The sequence below is a fragment of the Podarcis liolepis genome (assembly GCF_965112155.1).
Source record: "Podarcis liolepis genome assembly, chromosome: 8".
Classification (NCBI taxonomy): Eukaryota; Metazoa; Chordata; class Lepidosauria; order Squamata; family Lacertidae; genus Podarcis; species Podarcis liolepis.
In genome coordinates this window covers 54,461,024-54,481,381 of record NC_139560.1, presented here as the reverse complement: position 1 = coordinate 54,481,381, position 20,358 = coordinate 54,461,024, and the positions used below count along the sequence as shown (strand labels likewise).

At 41.7% G+C, this 20,358-nt stretch overlaps 1 protein-coding gene across 4 annotated transcripts; it reads left to right on the top strand.

The window, feature by feature from the left end:
- The first annotated feature begins 1,994 nt into the window (after positions 1-1,994).
- CYB5A (cytochrome b5 type A) lies at positions 1,995-20,037 on the top strand. Of its 4 annotated transcripts, none has more exons than XR_014529489.1 (6): positions 1,995-2,954; positions 13,343-13,471; positions 15,142-15,171; positions 17,176-17,210; positions 18,076-18,918; positions 18,969-20,037. XR_014529489.1 is itself a non-coding variant. In XM_083518861.1 (5 exons), the coding sequence occupies exons 1-5, from the start codon at positions 2,796-2,798 to the stop codon at positions 18,152-18,154; spliced, it is 432 nt and encodes a 143-aa protein (XP_083374987.1). In that variant the 5' UTR covers positions 2,615-2,795; the 3' UTR covers positions 18,155-20,037. The 4 variants fall into 4 exon arrangements, 2 of the variants coding, with proteins under 2 accessions (XP_083374987.1, XP_083374988.1); XR_014529490.1 differs by having other exon boundaries at positions 2,615-2,954; positions 18,076-18,949; positions 19,011-20,037; XM_083518861.1 differs by having other exon boundaries at positions 2,615-2,954; positions 18,076-20,037.
- Positions 20,038-20,358: the final 321 nt, after the last annotated feature.

Below are 20,358 nucleotides of genomic sequence, written 5' to 3'. Positions count from 1 at the left end.
ATTACTCCTAAAGTATTATGGACAATATATTTTTCTGTCTCAAGGGGATGGGGACTCAGCATTACGGCCACCCAAATTTTAGGAACAACTGGCATTTTGTAATGTGTGAACGCTATAGTAAGCATATAGATCTCTGCGTATTTTAGAAAATCATCTTCCTTTTGGTTTTTCAGCCAAATTTGTTTTTGGTTTTTAAACTAAACACCTGAATGTTTTAGACAACAATCATATACTGTATCTACTGTACTCAACTGGGAATAAGCCCCTTTGAAAACAGTAGACCTATATAGCATTATACTGTTACTGAAGCAGTTTTTAATCCAAAGGAACTTTGTTAGAGACTAATGGAGTTCACATCAGATTTCATACCTGCTCAATTGTGAAATATTTAACAGTTTTGAACTGACATAGTCTTGAATAGGTAAATAAGGCTCTAGAATAGAAAAACTGCCAAGAATCTTGCAGCACATTAAAAACAAATGACTACGATATAAAGTTAGAAACCTTTATAAACTGCAATTTAATTCAATTGCAACTGCTGAAACAGTGCTAGTGAGCAATCTTATGTACAAGAAGCTGGTGTAAAGCAGACCCGTGTAAATTAAGCTGATGTAAATTTATACGAGATTCAAACTCTGCAGCAGCAGGGGTGCTACTGTCTAAAGCCAACCTAAGTCTGGCTGAGGGAAAACAAGTCTTTAAAATAGTGTTTGAGTTACACCATTGTTTCCTAAGTGGACTTAATACATATGTATCTATTGAGAGGGACACGGGTGGCGCTGTGGGTAAAACCTCAGCGCCTAGGACTTGCTGATTGTATGGTCGGCGGTTCGAATCCCCGCGGTGGGGTGAGCTCCCGTCGTTCGGTCCCAGCTCCTGCCCACCTAGCAGTTCGAAAGCACCCTTAAGTGCAAGTAGATAAATAGGTACCACTCCAGCGGGAAGGTAAATGGCGTTTCCATGTGCTGCGCTGGTGCAGGCTCGCCAGAGCAGCTTCGTCACGCTGGCCACGTGACCCGGAAGTGTCTCCGGACAGCACTGGTCCCCGGCCTCTTAAGCGAGATGGGTGCGCAACCCCAGAGTCTTTGGAAATTGGTAAATTCTTTGCCATAGTCTTTTTTTCTTTTTTTGTAGCAAGGAGTTCCATAGCCCAGCTTTTTTCAGACTAAGTGCAAACATTTGCTGTGAGGTATTGTGACTCTCCAATTTAGGAAGAATTTGCTAATCCAGAGGCTCTAAATGGATTCTTTTATATTATCTCTTCCTACCTCCACATACCTCTCGGTGTATTTATTTTTTTAAAAAACCAAATGTGTGGTAATTTATTCTCCCGTTCTCCAATTTGTACCCTATTCTCCCTGCTCCCCAAATCCCACTCTGCAAGTTTCTTTCATCCTTCCTCCCTGGTCCTTTTCGCTTCTTTCTCCTATAACAGCTTTCCTCTTTTATCCCTTTCCTTTCTATTCCCACTTTGTTTGTTCATAATAAATATGAACTTCTTATCTCATTTTCTAATTTCCTTCAACATCTCTTCTGGCCCTTTCCCCTCAGAGGAAGCACTTCCTTCCCTTCTTTGTCTCCCTCTACTGAGCATGTTCTTCTTCTTTGGCGATCACTTGTAGCCAAGTAAGATTGTCTTCCATAAACGTAAAGTGTTGCTGGTACTGGCATTAGTCCAATCAAAAGGCTATGCCATGGTTAGGGGCAGGGCAGTCTGTGGCACTGTGGCCCACCTGAAAGTGGCCCATGGTGGGTTCCTGGCTGGCTCACTGTTTGAGAAACAGTGATGTAGAGAATCCATATCTTGCAACTCCATAAGGTGTCCAAAGCAGATAACAACTCAACCGCTTCTTACAGGTGCCACGTAATAACGGTTCTGCATTTCAAAGAATTCAATATTTTATTGTTGCAGCAGCTGCACTTGCCTACTGACATCTGGTAGGCGCCTCACTGTACTCTTTTAGGCACTTCCTAAAAGCGTTTCAGTTTCAGCAAGCCTGCCTTGATGTTGATGAGAGTTTGAATCTATCTATTTTCATTCTGTTTGATTCTTTTAATGTTAATGTTTCTTGTTGATGTTATTATTTAGTTTTGTCTGTTTTATAAACTGCTTTGAGAGTTGCTTTTACAACCAAGCGTAACAATTTGCTGGGCGAAAGATACCTGCATTGCAGGAGGTTGAACTAAATGACCCTCTTGGTCCCTTCTTACTTTAAAATTCTATGATAATTTGTATGAAATAAAATAAATTAAACAAAAAAGCAATACGGTAATAAGAAACACGTTTTGTAAGATGCTAAGGGGCTCCTTTTTGTTATATGTTTTTGTTTATTGATTTTTTGTTGTTTGTTATATAAGGCTGAAATCCAGGTAGCAACAGTCTAGTCTTCATTTCGCAGCATTGCGTGACTGGCTCTACTTCCCTATGTCAGCGTGAATGTTGTGCTTTGGTTTCCCCCTTCCTAGCTCTCTTTTTCTATCAGAAAAGAAAGCCGCCGCCTTGAGTTCTTGGAATCTGCGGAAAGGACAAACACATAAACAAACAAACCTACGAGCTTCTTAAGTCCCACATCCCAACCAATGGGCAGCCAGCTAGGGCAGCTTTCCCCGCCTTCCTGCCGAGAAGTGGGCGGTGCTTCGTGATTACGGAGCTGGCGGCGTAAAGGTTCGATCTGAGCGTGCGCGAGGAGGCGAGGCTGTCCTGGGTCAGAGTTCCCAGTTGGAGATCTCCCTTCGCTGCTGCGCCCAAGGGTCAATATCTGCCAGGTTGAGAAGCGAAGCTAAGAGTTGGGGCGATGGCGAAGGTGAATGCTAGCGGCGACAGCAAGCCTGGAAAGGAGCCGTGGCGGGGTTGCTATTATACCCTCGAAGAGATCCAGAAGCACAATCACAGCCAAAGCACCTGGATCATCCTGCACCACCGTGTGTATGACCTCACAAAGTTTCTGGAGGAGGCAAGTATAAGGGGCTGGAAAGGTGGGGCTGCTGAGCTTGCAGGCGATTTCAGTCCTGTCGAAGAGGCGATTGGGGCTGGAGTAGTTCTGCACGATCATGCACGCTGGCAACTTGCTCTCAGCGAAAAGCTCCTCCTCTGGGTGTTTTGAGACGAGGGATAGATAGATGGGGACCGTTCAGAGAGCAAGAAGGTGCTTCCGTTAAAGTGCTTCCTCGTAGGCATTTTGTTATTTTTGCTGTTCGTCGAAGTGACTTTCTGATCCTGTAGTGCTTTTGAAGATGAGAAAGTTCAGCTCACATACCACATATTCCATCTGTATCGTTTGTTGCAAAGTAATATTTTATTGTATAGCAACACAATTTTGTAAGAGGCACTATCATTGTGAGATGAGCTAGATGGAACTGGAATAGCTTGGAAAAGCAAGGTTGCCAAATTTATGGCAAGCTTTGCAATGAAACTGTTGTAACCAGATGCTTACAGGCCATTTCTTGCAAGCAATATGACACGGTTCATCCATCAGTTGTTCAAGTATAAAGGGTTGAGTAATGTCATCTTTGTACTAATTAGCTGATTAGAAACAGCCCACGTTCACTTCACTTTCTCCTTTATTCATCAAGGAGCTGAACTATTGTATATTCTAAGATGCTGTATTTAGAACTTGTGTATCTGTACAGTGCTATTTCTGAAATCCATAACGCTCCTGCTCCCCTAAGGTGGGGAGAATCCAAATGCAGACAATTCATTTGTCCTTCTGTTTCCGGGCTGTTAACATTTCCTCCCAACTTTTCCTATATTTTCCTTCCCACTAGAAATAATGAGAGAGAGAAAGTGAGCTACACTCCTGAGCACATATAAATTTTGCACTGATTTGGGGGAACCCCAGTGGTTTTGGATCTTTTAGCCAGTAGAACCCTTCAGGGTATTGTGGGGGCAGAGAGAGGTGGGCACAAGATCTGCTGTATCTTGAGCCTGTCTTCCCATCATGTGACAGCAGTGGGCCCAATCTGGGCCTCTTCACTACACCAGTCTTGATAACTGGCACAGCAAGGGGCCCGACATCCGCTCTGACTGGTGCAACCACCAGGGCTGCAGATGTGTCTGCCATCCCATTAAGTCCTCCTGCTGCTGCTGCCCAGTGGTTTGCATTGCCTTCTTAGAAAGAAGTATGGGTGGATGACTAGCCAGAAGTTGTCACTTGTGGAATGTTACCATATCACAGGGTGGGTTGTTTCTCCAAAGGAGGAAAAGATCATGTTGCATCAACGTGGGAATTGAATTGGAATCCCTTTGCTAGTGCTGTCTCCGCTTTTTCACTTTCATAGCATAGTTATGTTAAGCTAAGGATTCATGTTGGGGACTGCAGTGAAGGATTGTGTCAAGAGTATCTTCATCACTGCAGTCCTGCACATCTTGGGTGGGTTTTAAATAGCAAGGAGGTACAGCTATGTACCTTGGTCCATTCATCAAACATACAGAACCGTTGCATTGATATACACCAGGGGTCACCAACTTTTGGGCCTTCAGATGTTGCTGAACAGCAGCTCTGATCATCCTTGGCTGTTGTCTAGGCTGCTGGAGCTGCTGGGAATTGGAACCCAATAACATCTGAAGGGCCACAAGTTAGCCACCCTTGACAGAGACCTGCTTACTAGTTGTAGCTAGGGAAGATGTTAAGGTTCATGCCATACAACTATTACAACCCCCAAATGACTGTGAGTCAGGGGATTGGGGAGCTCTTAAGGAAGCTTAGGATCTTTCAGTTGTCACTGTTGATTTAAATTTAATTCTATAAATAACTGAGCTGCTGTGTGTCATCTGCTGACTGTATTTCTTGGTACACCCATGTGCACTGATAAGAATATGGTTTAAACCTTCTAGCAAACTTTTTGCTAATTTCCGATCTTGTTCTCTGACAGCAATATCTTGGTTTCAATATTGCATGAAAGCCACCGGTGGCTCTTTTGCCTGTGAAATTGATTTTATGTAGCCATTTATTTCATCAGCTTATTCTGAGAAACTGATTGAAGATAGTATGCTATGAAGACACTTTCTCCTTTTTAGATATATTCTCACAATACTTACTTCAATCACAAAAAAGGAAAAAAGTTGTTTCAAGAATTTTTATTTTTGCCACAGATAAACATAATTGCATCCCTCAGACATTGTGTGCTAAACATGAGGAAGCTTTTCTGGTTTGGGAAAACTGTAGCAAACTTCCTTTATAGTCTAAATTGTTTACAGTAGTAGGTAAACTATTGGGACCTGTAACAAAATACTGCATTGTTTCTTCACCTTCTGACTAGCATGCTCCTGTTCAGGGTCTCAGCCTGTTCCAGTTCTACCCTTCTCCAGAGCATTATAGGCCAAAGGTCGCCAACATGGCACCCATGGGCACCATAGATGGATCTGCCAGGGCCCACTGCCCTTTCCAGTTTTTTAATTGTTAAGAAAAACAAGGGGTTTTGACTTCTCTTTTGTTACATAATGTGGGGTTCCTTGTTTGGGGTTGTATTTTATGTTTTGGGGTACATAGGTATTTTGTCTTGCGGAGGGGATTCCAATACCCATTTTTCTTCAGTGAAATGCGTATTTTGTGGTGCCCATAACAGTTTCTTACATTTGAAAATGTGTCCCAATGCTCAAAATGTTGGGCTCTTCAATGCAAGATCCCCATTCATTCCTTCGCACCTGCTGTTATCAATTTTATTTTACAGCTGGCAGTCAACATTGTGTGTTTACTGACTGAGCTTATTCTCCATTTAGCATTCTTAGTTTTTTTAACATAGTTTTTAAAAATGAAGGGTGAAAACTATTTGGTGTGCTTCTGCCCCCTAAGCATGCTGGCACCTCCTTCTTGTTTCTCATTGGGGCCCTTTTGAGTCCATTCCTCTCAGTGCTCACCACTGAAATTTGCTGTGGAATGATAGTCTAGTTGGGTAGTTGTCCCAAGGCATCTGATAGGCATGTGAGAGCTCCTGTTTTAGTGGGCGGAATACTGTTTCAAGTCTCAAATGTAAATGAGGACAAACCTGTTTGCTCACCCTTTCACCTACCAGGTTGCAATACCAGGAACTCTTCTGACCCCTGTGATCAATAAGCCATCAGCACCAATGATTACAAAATGAGCACCCTTTGGCAAGAACCTAATCTTGACTATTTATGTTTCATATTTGAGTTGAAACTGACCACATTTTGTTTTAATGTCTCTATACTGACAGAAGGGTTGAAGAGTGAAAGGTTGAATTTTTGAAGAAGGAAATCTGGCAGCTGCCCTCACCGCCATTAAAACTTATAGTTAAATATGTGGATAAACTTTTTTCTCTATCATAACTAAGCACATAAAATAGTAGGAGAGCAAGAGTCTTAAAAAAGAAACTAAAATGGTCAGACCGCCCCCCAACCCTTCTCAAATTAGCTATATTTAAAAGGTAGTGATGTTAACAAATCTTTTCCAAGGATGTTCCCTGGTTAGCCTGTTGCGTAACTTCAGTACCAACACTAGGCACCTGCAGATTTAATATTGTTAATTGGTCACTGATAACTGGCAGCATCCAGAACAAGCCTCCCAGCTCATTTTTGGGAATGAACAGGATTTAGGGTGTGCTGGGTACAGATAATCTGCATTTAATAGGTATTGTCTTAATCTGCCTTTCTCCCTTCAATTCTACATGTATTGCAGGAACTCATAGTGCTCTCTTCTGAGTTTGAACTAACTGTAGCACATGGTTATGTTCAGGTTCTTTGTGCTTTTTATGCACTGTGGTCTGATTTAAATGCAAACTTTGGGGTGGGGTGATACTGGATGGGTTGCCCTCCTTTTGAGCAAGGGTTTGGCCTAGATGGCTGTGAAAGTGTTCCCAGATCTAGGATCCTATAACTCTATATAGAGAGTTTGATGACATTGTATCTGTACACTTGCTTAAAAATAAATATTACATTTTGCCTTTACAGGGTGGGGAACATAGGAAGCTGCTTTACACGGAGCATTAGTCCATTGAAGTCTTGATTGTCCTCACTGAGTGGCAGTGATTTAATTTGGGAGCTTCTTCGTGCAAAGCAGATGCTCTACCACTGAGCTTCTGCCATTCCCCAATATCATTCCGCCATGGGATTGGTTTTCTTCTGTTGGATTTAACTGATACGCCACTCTCAAACAGTTCCTACAAAAATTGGTTCTCCCAGAACCTTACTTGAGGTTCTTCATTGAGAAAATAGGCATTGGAAGACAACTTGCTTCAGAAAGAACAGTTCCAAATGACTAATCTTGGTCTGCATTGTGTAACCGCAGATGAATGCTTTGTTTTAGGGTGCATCTAGTTTGCATGGGACAGCAACTAGGCATGGTAAGCAAAGGCTTCAGACTTGTGTAAACTGAGACTGTATAGAGTTTCCCACGCTAAAGTAGACTTCCAGACTAATCAATATGGAACACAAAGCTTCTTGATAGTATGAACTTTGAAAACCATTGGAGCAAGCATTTTTATTTCAGCTTGCATTCAGAATTCATTTTAAATGATGGCATCTAACAGAATGCTTTAGATCTGTGCAGCTGCAGAGGAAGCCGCTCAGGCGCCTGAGGTGGCGTGCCCAGGGTCGGGGCGAGTCACCCATAGGGGCAGGCTGCACCGCAGGGCCTCCAGAGTCTGCCTGCCTCCTCCCACTCAGCTGCCCTACAGCTGGAAGGGGGGAGACAGCGGGCAGACTGTGTGGGCAGTGTGGAGTCTCTGTGCGCCCAAGCTCCTATGGGTGCGTCTCTCCCAGACACATGGCTCTGGTGCTCTGCAGGCCCCGCGGTGAGTGCTGCCCATCATTTTGTCACCCCCCTCAGTGGTGACACCTGAGGCGGGTTGCACCCACCACACACCCCTTCCTCCGCTCCTGGATCTGTGTGTCCTGGCTTCCAGTTGCTCAAGAACAAAGACAGGAGGAAGAGTTATTTTGAAAGGCCTTTAATGCTTAGATTACTGCAATACATATGCAAATTGCTGCCTTAAGGCACTTCAGGCAATGCACATGGTTAATCGTAAATAGAGCTACAGTGGTACCTCAGGTTACATACGCTTCAGGTTACATACGCTTCAGGTTACAGACTCCGCTAACCCAGAAATATTATCTCGGGTTAAGAACTTCGCTTCAGGATAAGAACAGAAATCGTGCTCCGGTGGCGCGGCAGCAGCAGGAGGCCCCATTGCTAAAGTGGTGCCTCAGGTTAAGAACAGTTTCAGGTTAAGTACAGACCTCCAGAACGAATTAAGTGCTTAACCTGAGGTACCACTGTACAAGAAAGGTAGGTGCTGTTACTGGCAAAGCTTTGGAAGTTGCTCCACCACTGTCACTGTTGCACCCCTTTGCTATCCTGTATATAGGAATGAGGTGGACTCCTCTGAAGGCTGTAAGTGTTTATGCAGCCTTTATCCATACCTGGTAGGTGGAACCCTTTGTTCCCTTCTCTTTTGATTGCTCCTTTACTTAGGTGATGGGGGAGGTGCCTCTGCCTCCTGAGAGGTGGCCAGGACTCCTGAAACATCCCCCTCTGGGCAGATAGAGCCACTCCCAGTATCTGACAGCTCTGGAGTGAGTGCACCACAGAGAGGCTCTGTCAAGCTAGGAAAAGGAGGCAGGGACAGAGAGGGAGGCAGAATTCACAGCTTGGGGATGGAGAAGATGTGAGAAGATTGAGAAAGCTGCCACCCCACCCCGCCGTCACTCCTCACTAGCAGATTCTTCGGCATCTGGCAGAGGCTTCCACATCCTGCTGGAGCCTTTTCCTGGGTCCTTGGCCAATCCACCTGATTCAGACAGCCCATTACACTGTATTTCAGCAACATAAGATCTTCATTTGTGATGTAAGGAACATATTTATATTTCACAAAGAAAGTGAACAAGCTGAGACATGCAGGTTCAACTTGAGCAAAGTTTATATGAAACTGAAATTACCCTGATGTCACACGGCTGGTTGCTACATTTGAAAGGCAGCTCTCAGTTCGTACTCAAACAACTCTAGAAGTCCCTGCAGGCTGCAGTCAAGACTTGCAAACTGTGCAAGTGCTTCATGGTTCCTCCTATTAATGTGTCTTTTTTAATTTATTTAAGGTACCCACTTTACTGCGGTCCCACAAGACCACTCACAATTCTTGTGGGAAGTGTAAACCCATTGGATGTACATTAGCACTCTTGGATAAACCCAGAAAATTTTACACAGAAAGCAAATAAAAAGAAATTAGGTTGTCATTAAAGCCTGTGAAAGTCAACTGGTGTCTATTATACTGATGGAAAAACTTTTGGGGAACTATTCTGCTTTTGGGTAACAGGAGCAGGGAACTGTGATCTCTGCTCTGACATATGAACTTGTAGGCTAAGATCTAACATTTAAAAACAACTGCTACAGCAGTGTTGTAAAGTATGAGTGCTGGCTTGCAGACTTGAGCACCATCATTGCATTTTTTTTTTTTTTTGCAGTTGTGGCTCTCATAAAAGGTACTTGTGTGTATGCAGCCAGGATTTTAAGAGCTATGTATCAGACTTTTCCCTCTCCTCACAAGTTTAATGCATTAAAAGGTAGTTTGTATGTTTTGGGAGAAGAGCATCTAGTATGCTTTGAAAAAAGAAAGAAAAGGACTGTTTGTGTAGTAACATGACTTTGCCAAAGTCACTCGTTTATTTGTTACACTTACACCCTTGATATTTTAGTTGTATACTGTGGTACCTTGGTTCTTGACGTTAATCCGTTCCGCGAGTCCGTTCAACTCCCGAAACTGTTCGAAAACCAAGGTGCAGCTTCCGATTGGCTGCAGGAGCTTCCTGCACTCAAGCGGAAGCCGCATCGAATGTTCAGCTTCCGAAAAACGTTTGCAAACCAGAACACTTACTTCCCAGTTTGCAGTGTTCGGGAGCCTATTTGTTCGACAACTAAGCTGTTTGAGAACCAAGGTATCACTGTACTTAAGATATTTTACAATCTTTTATTTGTGAATTGTCCCACGTACACGGCTACTTTTTGAATAATTTGTATTAGGCAACCACAAGAATTAGGATGGCTAACCTGTGGCCTTCAAAAGGTTGCCTACAACCCCCTTCATCCCCAATGATTGACCATGCTGGCTGGGCCCAAAGGGATTTGTAGTCCACAACTGCTGGAGGGCACCAAGTTGGCTACCTGTGCCCTAGAGGCTGCTTCTGCTTGGGTTTAAAATGTGTAGAATGGTGGTATTTTTGAGAACATGTTATTTGTGTGTCAAGGGAGTGTCTTTGAGCTGCTATTTCCTTCATCTGCTTTTTCCATTGTTGCTTCCAGTGGTGCTATTGTCTAGTGTGGAATGAAGTGAACAGACCTCACATTTGTGTTAATTGCTGAAAGAAGCCATTTATCATCCAAACAGAAATAAGTTTCTTATCTTTCCATGTGTCTCTAGTGAATACTTTGAATTCCAAGGTGTAGCAGGTATGTGAATATTTTGAAGAGATAAGAAACCAAAACATTGTTTCTACACCTGGAAAGATTTACACGTACAGTGGTACCTCGGGTTAAGTACTTAATTCGTTCCTGAGGTCCGTTCTTAACCTGAAACTGTTCTTAACCAGAAGCACCACTTTAGCTAATGGGGCCTCCTGCTGCTGCTGCGCCGCCGGAGCACGATTTCTTTTCTCATCCTGAAGCAAAGTTCTTAACCCGAGGTACTATTTCTGGTTTAGCGGAGTCTGTAACCTGAAGCGTATGTAAGAGTCTGGTGGGGTGTTTTTGCTTTTGTTTTGCTTTTACTTCACTGCTTTTTCTCCATGGAAAATATGTAGCTATTCTGCAGGTTATCTACAATATATGTAATCTTTATCAGTACAAATCATCTAAGGAGACACAGGTCCAAACCTTAGTACAGTTTTTTTGTACTAAGGAATGTTGGGGTCTTGGTTTGTGACTTTGAGATCTTCTCTCAGTTCAGAAGAACATGGCCACTGGATCAGGCCCATGGGCCACATATTCCGGCATTCTGTTCTTACAATGGCCAGCCAGTAGCATTTGACAGCACAGTATATTTTTACATCTTTACTTGTGGACTGACCTAAAGATTACTCAGGTGAATGTGTCTTGTGCTGTCAAAGGGAAAACTGTTTTAAATCTGACCATATTTCTCCTTTTCAGTATTTTTAATATTGCTCTGTGCCTTACAATTCAGAACAGGAAGCTTTCTCTCTTCAGTTCCTTCTCCATTAAAAAATGGGTAACTTCATGAAATGACATTTCATGGCAGCTGTTCACCTTTTTTTTAGTATTGATGTGCTAATAGGAGTTTGGGCTCATCATCTCTGAAGAGTTGTGTAAGTTACGCTTTGTTGTTCAACCTGTTTTCTGGATTCAGTTTGCTGAATGCTCTGTAAATCCCACAGCAATCAGCTGCAGCGTCGTTCAAGACCTTTGCTCTACTCCTTTGCTTGGATAGTTATCAGTACTGATTCAAGGGCAGGATTTTGTCAGTCATATTTGCACGTTCGCTTTGACTTGCATAATCTCTCTCCAGCATGCACTTCCTTAACCTTTTGGGGATTGACGGCCACATGTAATCTTTGCTCTACACACTTGTGTAACTTTTTGCCCCATTTTGCTTAGTCACTGTGCATAAGCACTGTGCACTTTCTTCACCCAATTATTTTTTTTATGCAAAGAAACTTGGAAACTTTTACAAGTTTATCACTTTTAGGCAACAAATAATACCTACGCGTGTGTTTTTAGAATGTTGCCAGGGCATCTCTAGACAGGAGTGGTTTCTTTTGAATGGTTTGATATGGGGAAATTGAGAAAGTTGCCTACATATGTGCCTACATACTTGCCTACATACTGCCTTGCATATGTGCTTTCCTTCCCATTCCTCTCAAAGTCCTGAAATGACAAGACTAGGAAATGTGGTTTTGTTTTGTTAGTGTTTTCAACTTCTCTTTGATTTAAGAGCTGCAGTGTCGGTTATGTGTGAAATTAATTCTGGAATAAGATCTTGGCTAAACAAGTGCTTCAAAAGCCTGACTCGTATGAAGTGCTCTCAGGGTTAAAAACATCTTTATTTTTATATAATGAATGTTATAGTACTTAGGTGGAGCAGCATTTACAGGATCATATAACGTGGATTAAGAACTTCACTCATCCCCTTTTATGCAATAAGAATAAGTTAAACACAGGCAGATTGGACTTCTGCACTGGCAGAGGGCCCACTGCCAGTGGGGGAGGCTGGGTCAAACTTCACCGTGGGAGTGCCAGAGAGAAAGAGAGTGCATCTTTATTTAATGGTGTGTTTTTTAAACCCTGCCGTTTAGGAAAGCTTTCTCCTACACATGGCTCTTTGTGTGTGTGTGTGTGTGTGTGTGTGTGTGTGTGTGTACACACACACACACACACACACAAAACATTCACAATCACAGCACAATCAATCAACAACAATCATCACTAGGTAAGTTAATTTTAAGACATTTAAAACATAACAGCCTGATAAAACCATAAAATGACAGAGTAGCACTACAGAAACCGCAGCATGATTTTTTAAATTCTTCAGATTATGAAAATGCAGTTACAAATCAGTTTTAATGCCCACAGAAGCCCCTGCACAGTTGGGGCCTGCCTGTTCCCAACTGGAATGGAGTTACACAAATATGGTGGCTTGCCAGCCTAATTGGTTTGGTTTTACTGACAAGCATGCTGCTGGCAGTAGGGCTGTGGAAACTCTTCTTAAAGTGCCATTAGACTGATATGGGCGAAAGTGAGGCTTCAAGGTAGCCAGTCCCAACCTGTGTTTCAAAGGAACAAGACACATCTTTGGGGGACTTGATCAGAAGCTGCTGCAAATATTGCAGTTGTAAGACATAAACCAGCCAACAATTAAAAATACATTTTTATGAAGGACAGTATAAAGCTGGATGATTGAACTTTGTTTTAATCACAAGCACAGATATATTCTAGTGGTATTTTCCTTGTGTCTACAATATCTTTGTGTCTACAATATCTACAATACTGATGGTAGTTGCTGGGCAAAATAGTGTTCTTCTGTGTGCTCAACTTTTCCAAAAAACAAGAACGATATGCACACTTGTTATGCATCTAATATTAGAATTTAGGGCCATTCATTGATAGTGATTGGCAGCCAGTTTGGCTTAGAAGTGTACTTTCAGCGGCTCAGGTCAACATTTTGTGCATCTAATGAAGTGGACAATGCATGAAAACTCATGCCATAATACATTTGTTAGTTTTTAAGGTACTACCAGATTCCTTGTTGAGCATGCAATCTGTCGCAGTTCCATTTGTGAAATTGACAGCTTTAAGATGTACTGATACCTATTGGGACAGAAAGCTTTAAAAAACTATTTGTAAAGTTCATGGATACTTATTCATATGTTGTTTTCTTACAGCACCCAGGTGGTGAAGAGGTTCTAAGGGAACAAGCGGGAGGAGATGCTACAGAAAGTTTTGAAGATGTTGGCCATTCCACAGATGCCAGAACATTGTCGGATACATTCATTATAGGAGAACTTCATCCAGTAAGTGCACTTTCCATGTACAGAACGTGTGCTTTCTTTTACCTGTATATTTCTCCATATTTTTAAAACCTTAATGAACATATCAAATTGGATGCTGCGATGCAGTGTTCTGTGTCAAGTTGTAACTTTGTAATTTGGGATTTAAAATGTTTGTGCAGTAAAGCAGGTTATCAGTACCTCCTCCCATCAGTTGATGACTTTTTTCAGTGTATAGTTTATTAGTGCTTCTCTGCAAGTTCTAAGCTATTTTTTAGGTTTTAAGTTTTTTGTTTTAAAATAGTTGGTTCCTGTGTTCAGGATGGATTGGGAAAGTGAGAAATAAATAACAGTTAAGAAGCAAAATAAATAAATAAGTAAAACAGCAATAAATTGGCAGTGGCAGTAGAAGTTTAAAACCAAGCTTGTGATTTAGAAGAGACTGATCTGAACACACATTTGCTGCACTGCAAGACATTTGAGTCCAGGGCAACAAATATATGCCCTTCAGCAACACTTAATGTTATATCTGAACCAATTACTCTTTGCTAAGATCCCACCAATGCAGTTCCCGTAGCTAACCACGGGACTTATCCTGATGGCTGTTAATTAAATTCTAGCACTAACTGAAACAGTCTTCAGTTTCCAAAATTCTCTGCACATCAGAGAACTTGCCAGTGTGTGTGTGTGTATGCATATGCATGCATGCATGCATGCATGCACAAAGGTGCTGTCTCTTTTGGTTGGGTAAAGGACAAACTCTACCCAAGTCCTCTGACACTTATCAGAGGACCTAGGAAATGATCGGGATCATTTATGCATTTTGTGCAGAGAATTAGTAGTGTTGCCAAGCTATTTCTGCCAGGTATGTCTGCACGGCAATTCCTGCATTCTTCCCTTTCATCATATTTAGTAGGATACACAGCTGTAAAGGGTTTTGAGGTTACGTCTCTAAATCAAGCCCCTTCATGCAGTTAGCAGACTAAAGTTTAGACTGGTGCGTTTAATATTTCTGGAGCTGGTACATGAAGAAATTTGCTTCTGTTTAGCATGTGATAAACTACTGTAATCGGTGTTCAAAGTGCACTGATACTTGCTGTGTTCCATGCAAAAGTACCTTCATGACTTTAGTACTGGAATCAAGATGCAGTTACAAAGTCCGCTTTTTCAAAAGAGCCAAACAGTTCCTCCTGTTTCATAACACCCCTGTGTCTAAAAGGCATTAGAAGCTTTGTAGAAAACTGATCTTGGCATCAAAACATTGCTGCAAGATTTATTTTTAATAATTTTGCTTCCTTTGCTTTTTAAAAAGTCTTCCACCCACACTTAACTGTTCTGTTATGCTAAAATATCTGTTATGCTGGAGGACATGAAAGTAGCTCGTGTGCTACCAGGGAGCATTTAATCAAGCTACAGTAATGTTTATCTCATGTGGAGATAATGTGGAGCAACTTTTATGGAGGCAAACTCAAAATAAGTTTGGTAGAATAAAATTGGATAAGGAAGCATGGTGAAAATTATCAGCAAATACTACAAAGAAGATAGGTTGCGAAATGCTTTTAGAATGTATGTGTATCCATATATTCACTAATCAACAGGGTGAAATTTACTGTACTAGTTTTACATGTATAAATAACTTTTGGTATTTTGGGGCATTCTACATTGTGTTGCTTATCACTGTTTTTGTGTTGCAGGATGACTGGAAAAAAGTTCAGAAACCAACGGTAAGCATTCCACTTTAAAGCCATCCCACCATGTTAATGTTTGGCAGCAGTGATCTGTGTTACATGCAGTGCTGGCAGGGACTTTAACTAATGTTAAACATCTGTTGCTCCTTCCTGTATCAGCTTGGGAAGAACAGCAAGCAGGGTGCTGTTGCTCTTGTGTCCTGCTTACGGGATTCCCAGCAGCATCTACTGTGCCGTAGTGGGAAATATGAGACTGGACTTTATGCGAGGGTGGTCTTATGTTTATGGGGAACAGTTCTACAAAATCTTAAGCATGCTAAGTGGCCTAGAACCAGCTGATGTAAGGCTTCACACAGTGTGCACTAAGAAGGTTCTGCAGCCGTTCTCATGTTTCTGATTGTGCAAAAGGCTATGTAGAAGTCTTTGCACAAGTGGAAGTGGAAGAACATCTGATTTCACTCTCCTCAAGCAACATTCTAGCACGAGGCATACAGCAATCCTTCCTTGAACAAGAAGGCACCTTGGGTGGTATTCAACTAAATAATTCCGAGCTTTCCCTCCTCCATGCCCCTGCCACCCCCAATTCTACTTCGAAGGGTTGGGCAAACCCTCAGGGCAGATTTAAGGGGCATGTGGGGTAAGGAGAGGGGAAGAACTTTTTTGCTACACAAGGATAAACAATTGTGCTGATGGAATACCCTCCCCTTAGCGATGCTTTTAATATAACCCCTTCTGTGCACAGAAAGGCACATCTGGTCCAGCTTTTAGTACTGAAAAAGGAGTATGAGTCAGCTTTTTCAGATATGAAAATAATACTCTTCAATATTGCAAAGTATTCTAATGCTTACCAATACTGAACAACAGCTGAAATTCTTCAAAAGTAGAGGTCTGACCCATGAGACTCAAGTGCTGTGTTGTGCATACTGAAGAAAAAAAAAGTAGATGCCATCTAAATCAGTATTGTTCACATTGAATGGCAGTGGCTCTCCAGGGAACGTCCCCTGCCTTGAAACCCTGAGCTAGTCTGACGTGGTACACGGCAGTCTCCTATCTCACTATTATATCAGCCCCTTTATTCAGAATCATGAGGACTGGAATTTGAAATCGTGGAGAAACCCTTCTAGTCAGTTTGGTTAAAATTGAGTTAGGTAGACCATGATTTTGACTGTATATAATAAGGGAGCTTCCTATGGTCCATGAAAGGTGATGATCCAGAGAATGCTGATATAGTTTATACGTCTGAAGATTTTTTAGCAGTTCTGTTCTGCTATCAGGGTACTTTGTCAGGCCTTGACAGATAAGCAGTTCAAATGTGAGCTGAGTGGAAAGTCTCTCTCCAAATCTTTCTGCATCGCAGAAACTGTTAAGAGGATGCAAGAACTGCCCTCCTGAATCAGGCTTGAAGAGCCACCAAGTCCATCATTTTCCCCCTGAGTGGTGGGCTGTCAAATACTCAAGAGACTCTAAGAAACTGGGGGTGGTGGTGACGATTAATTCCCTCCCATTTGCGCAGCATGTGTTTTCCATAGGCATTTCTGTCTCTGAACATGGAGATTGCAATTAGCTTATCTTCCACAAATGCTGCAAGCATAACAGAAAGGATCTAGAAGGTTAATCGTATGAGGTTTAATTGTGGATAAATTGTGGGGCAAGATTTAAGTGAGGGACACACTGATATAGTCCCAAGGCTGAAAAGTGTCCTTGTGGGTTGTAAGATGTTGCAATGAGCCCAGCCATTTATTGTCTAGCTGCTGTATTTTAGGTGTTGACTTTTAAACCAGAACATGGTGGGTTTTTTGCATGGCAACAAGAAGTCATTTCCAAAATTCAGGGAATGTAGCATATACTGCCGTAGCAGCAAGTGAGCACAGAGGGCTAATGATCATGATGAAAGGTTAGATGCGAAAGGTTACACCATATCAGAGGACATCTGAGGAAACAGTAGGTGAACACAGTAATTGGCATGAGTTAGCTTTGTGACAAGAAGGATGGGCAGGAGAGACCAGTTAAGTCTAACTAATGTATTGCTTTGTTTTTCAGGAACCTTACATTACCACTCTTGATTCTAATTCCAGGTATTGTATGGCCTTCATTTAACAAGCCAATAGTGTTTTTCGTTTTAAAAATGGTATTCACAGTGGTTTTTTTCTAGGAAAATATGTGCTGGTACTCACCATGAAATTATTACAGTAGGTGTCACACTTTTTAACAAAACAAAACAAAAAGAGGTGCCGGTACTGTGTACCCTTGAGTTCCCCCTGGGAAAAAAAGCACTGGGTATTCAGATAGGTTGACATCCGGTGACGTTCACTGCTTGTGAAAAATAAATTCACTCAGTGGAATTCTGGTTTCTCTCTCTGCCCCCGCTCCCGTTTCCCATGCATGCACCCACAAAATCTGCTTGGAGGCGGTGTCACCCACCCCTCCTGACAAGCTTTTGAGGAGCAAGGGGGTGAAGAAAGAGAGGCCATGTTATGCAAGCGGAGGTTTGCTTGCTCCATGTTGGCTTTCACCTTTACTAAGTAATTTTGTTACATTTTCATGATGCTATTATTATTTTTATTACCCTGCTTTTTTGGCATAAGATAAAAACAAGAATAGCTAAAAACATAGAAAAAAATCATTAGAAAAGATTAATATATTCATTAAAAATCTGAAGACAATTGGAAATGGGGTCATATTTGAAGTCTAATGCTTGCATGTGTGTAATTGTTTATTTAACAGGACTAGGCCACATTGTGTTTATTAAAAGAGCACCCTAACTCTGCATCTGGGACATATTTATTTGTTTATATAAAATGTATAGCTTGCCTTCTGGTGCCTGCCTCACTGCTTCAAGCCCACTGTCTCTAATAGACTTATAGAAACTTTCCAGTGCTTGGGTCTTGTCCGCATTCTGATATATCAGAATGTATCATAGTAACTTTTTGTTTCTTCTAGCACATGGTCCAACTGGGTGATTCCAGCTATAGCAGCAATTATTGTGGCCCTTATGTACCGTTTCTACATGATGGAGTAATCAACATATTGAGAAGCTATAATGGAACAGACTGTTTTGGGAAAGAGAACCAAAAAATGTATCCGAACCTTCACATCAAGACAGTATCTGAGAACAACTTTCAAATTCCATCCTACTCTTTCCCAGAAAGCCAAAATAGGTTGCTTCAGCAATGCACTTTTTAACTCTGCCTTTTACGTAACTGTTTTTAAGTGCTAAAAATTCAGAGGTCTCTTTTATATCATAATGTTCATCAATTAACTATCTGATATTATCACAACGTTTCTTAAGAATAAGACCGCTGATTTTATCTATGTTATCAGTATGATACAAGGACACTAATGTTTAAGGCTTGTCTGGGTTTTCTATGAGTTGTTTGGACTTCTTTTGCTAAAAAAATTAGCAGAGGTTGTGTCTATGCAAATTCCTTCCATTTTTTTTTGGCCTTCATTTAGAATTTTCTAATGCAAGGACCCGCTTTCCATCAGTTTCATAGGTATAATTTTTATATTTTCTCCCCCCCCCCCAAAAAAAAAGTCATAGTAAGCTTTTGGTATGGAAATGAGACTTAAGGCATATGTATATTTTTTCAATTTAAAACACCATATTTTTCCGTGTATAAGATGAGTTGTTTTTATTTTCTTTAAATGCTTAAAATTGGGGGTCATCTTATACACGAATAATTCAGATGTTGGATGGGCAATTGGTGACTGCAGCAAGGTCTGCTGGCAGTTGGCTGCTGCGGCAATTGGGCGTGCAACTGGCGGACAGACGATTGTTGCCTTGTCGATGCGTGCAATTGGCAGCGGTGGTCAGGCGGGTCAGGCCCAAAAAGGCTCAACAACTCTGGTCAATCTCCCATTTCCTCAGTTTGGAGTCCCCAAAAATAGGGGTCGTCTTATACATGGGGGCGTGTTATACACGGAAAAATTATGGTATTTCCATGGCTCAAAGATTCTACTAGGTAGCATGGCCAGTTCCAGCCCCACAATCAGCAGGCCTTCAAACTTGATTCAAAATGTTAACAGAACAATTCAGACCAGTTCTCTTCTCCACCCCGCCCCCCCCAAAGAAACTGTGTGAAAGTGTCTTCTGCTTGCAAAGCTCCTGTCCTATGATGACTTGGTGATAAAATATATTGGGCTGTACTAAATGCTGCTGATCGGCAACAGATTTCCACTCACACAATGGACCTTTCCCCTGAACTGTCCCTTGCAGCCCCCTGTGCACCCTCAAAATTTGCTTCATGGGGTTGGCGGACCCTGCAAAGCAAATTTTAAGGATTCACAAAAGGGAAATCCTGTTGTAGGAGTAAAACTCCACGTGCAGCATTGGAGGCAACCCATTGCCTGGCCTACCTGAAATTTTGTAAAAGGAGCAAGAGTGGGGAAAAATATCCAGGAAGGAATTCCACATAGCTTGTCTGAAGTAATGATCTACTCTCTCCTCCCCCCACCTCTCGCTATTTCGGAGGGGCAATGCAAATTGGGGTGGGGAGCCCCGTTGTGCTTGCGGAAGTCCTTGCATGGGTTTCCACTGGTTAGATTAGTTAGTTGAATGTGGGCCCTGTCTTTGATTTTCCACTGCCTGTGTAAATTTCTTAAGTCTAAATGAAATAGTAGAGCTATTTTAATCAGAATCCACATAATTGTGCAACTCTTAATCATCTTGCTTAATTATCCTTAATTAACTTGATACCTGTCTCTGATTTCTGTGTGATTTCCATGTCCTGCGGAATATAAGTAAAAACATATGTGACTTGCCTGTGCCTGTTTATTTTGATGAAATAAGGGTAGTTTGCATCATGTGCCCATTTTTGTTTTTCTTACCTGCATGTATGTCACTTGCTAACAACATTTGCATTGGTCACATGGAAGATACTCCGGAATAAACTAAAATGTTTACTTTTTTGTTGTTGTTGTCCTTTATCACCAAGTTGTACCATCCATCCAGCCTCAAGCTCAGTTGATAGTAATGTAGTAGTTGAATGGGTCATAAAGAAATATGAACTGTAGCTAAAGCAACTGCTTTATGACTCCAAAATAATATTGAATTGGCCTAACAATGCATATCTAGATCTGTACTAACAAATGTTTTGTGGAAGTGCTTTCTCTACCAAAATCTAGAAAATTTCTATTTAATAGCGATCACAGGGGATTAATATTTCTAAGCCGATCTTATAGTAGGAACACCATTCATAGCCTTGCCGAGTGAAGGCCTTTCTG

Coding starts and splice junctions, on each gene's coding strand:
- CYB5A (XM_083518861.1), top strand. CDS start 2,796: ATGGCGAAGGTGAATGCTAGCGGCGACAGCAAGCCTGGAAAGGAGCCG. Junction 13,472..15,141: donor TTATAGGAGAACTTCATCCA/GTAAGTGCACTT, acceptor TTTGTGTTGCAG/GATGACTGGAAAAAAGTTCA. Junction 17,211..18,075: donor ACTCTTGATTCTAATTCCAG/GTATTGTATGGC, acceptor TGTTTCTTCTAG/CACATGGTCCAACTGGGTGA.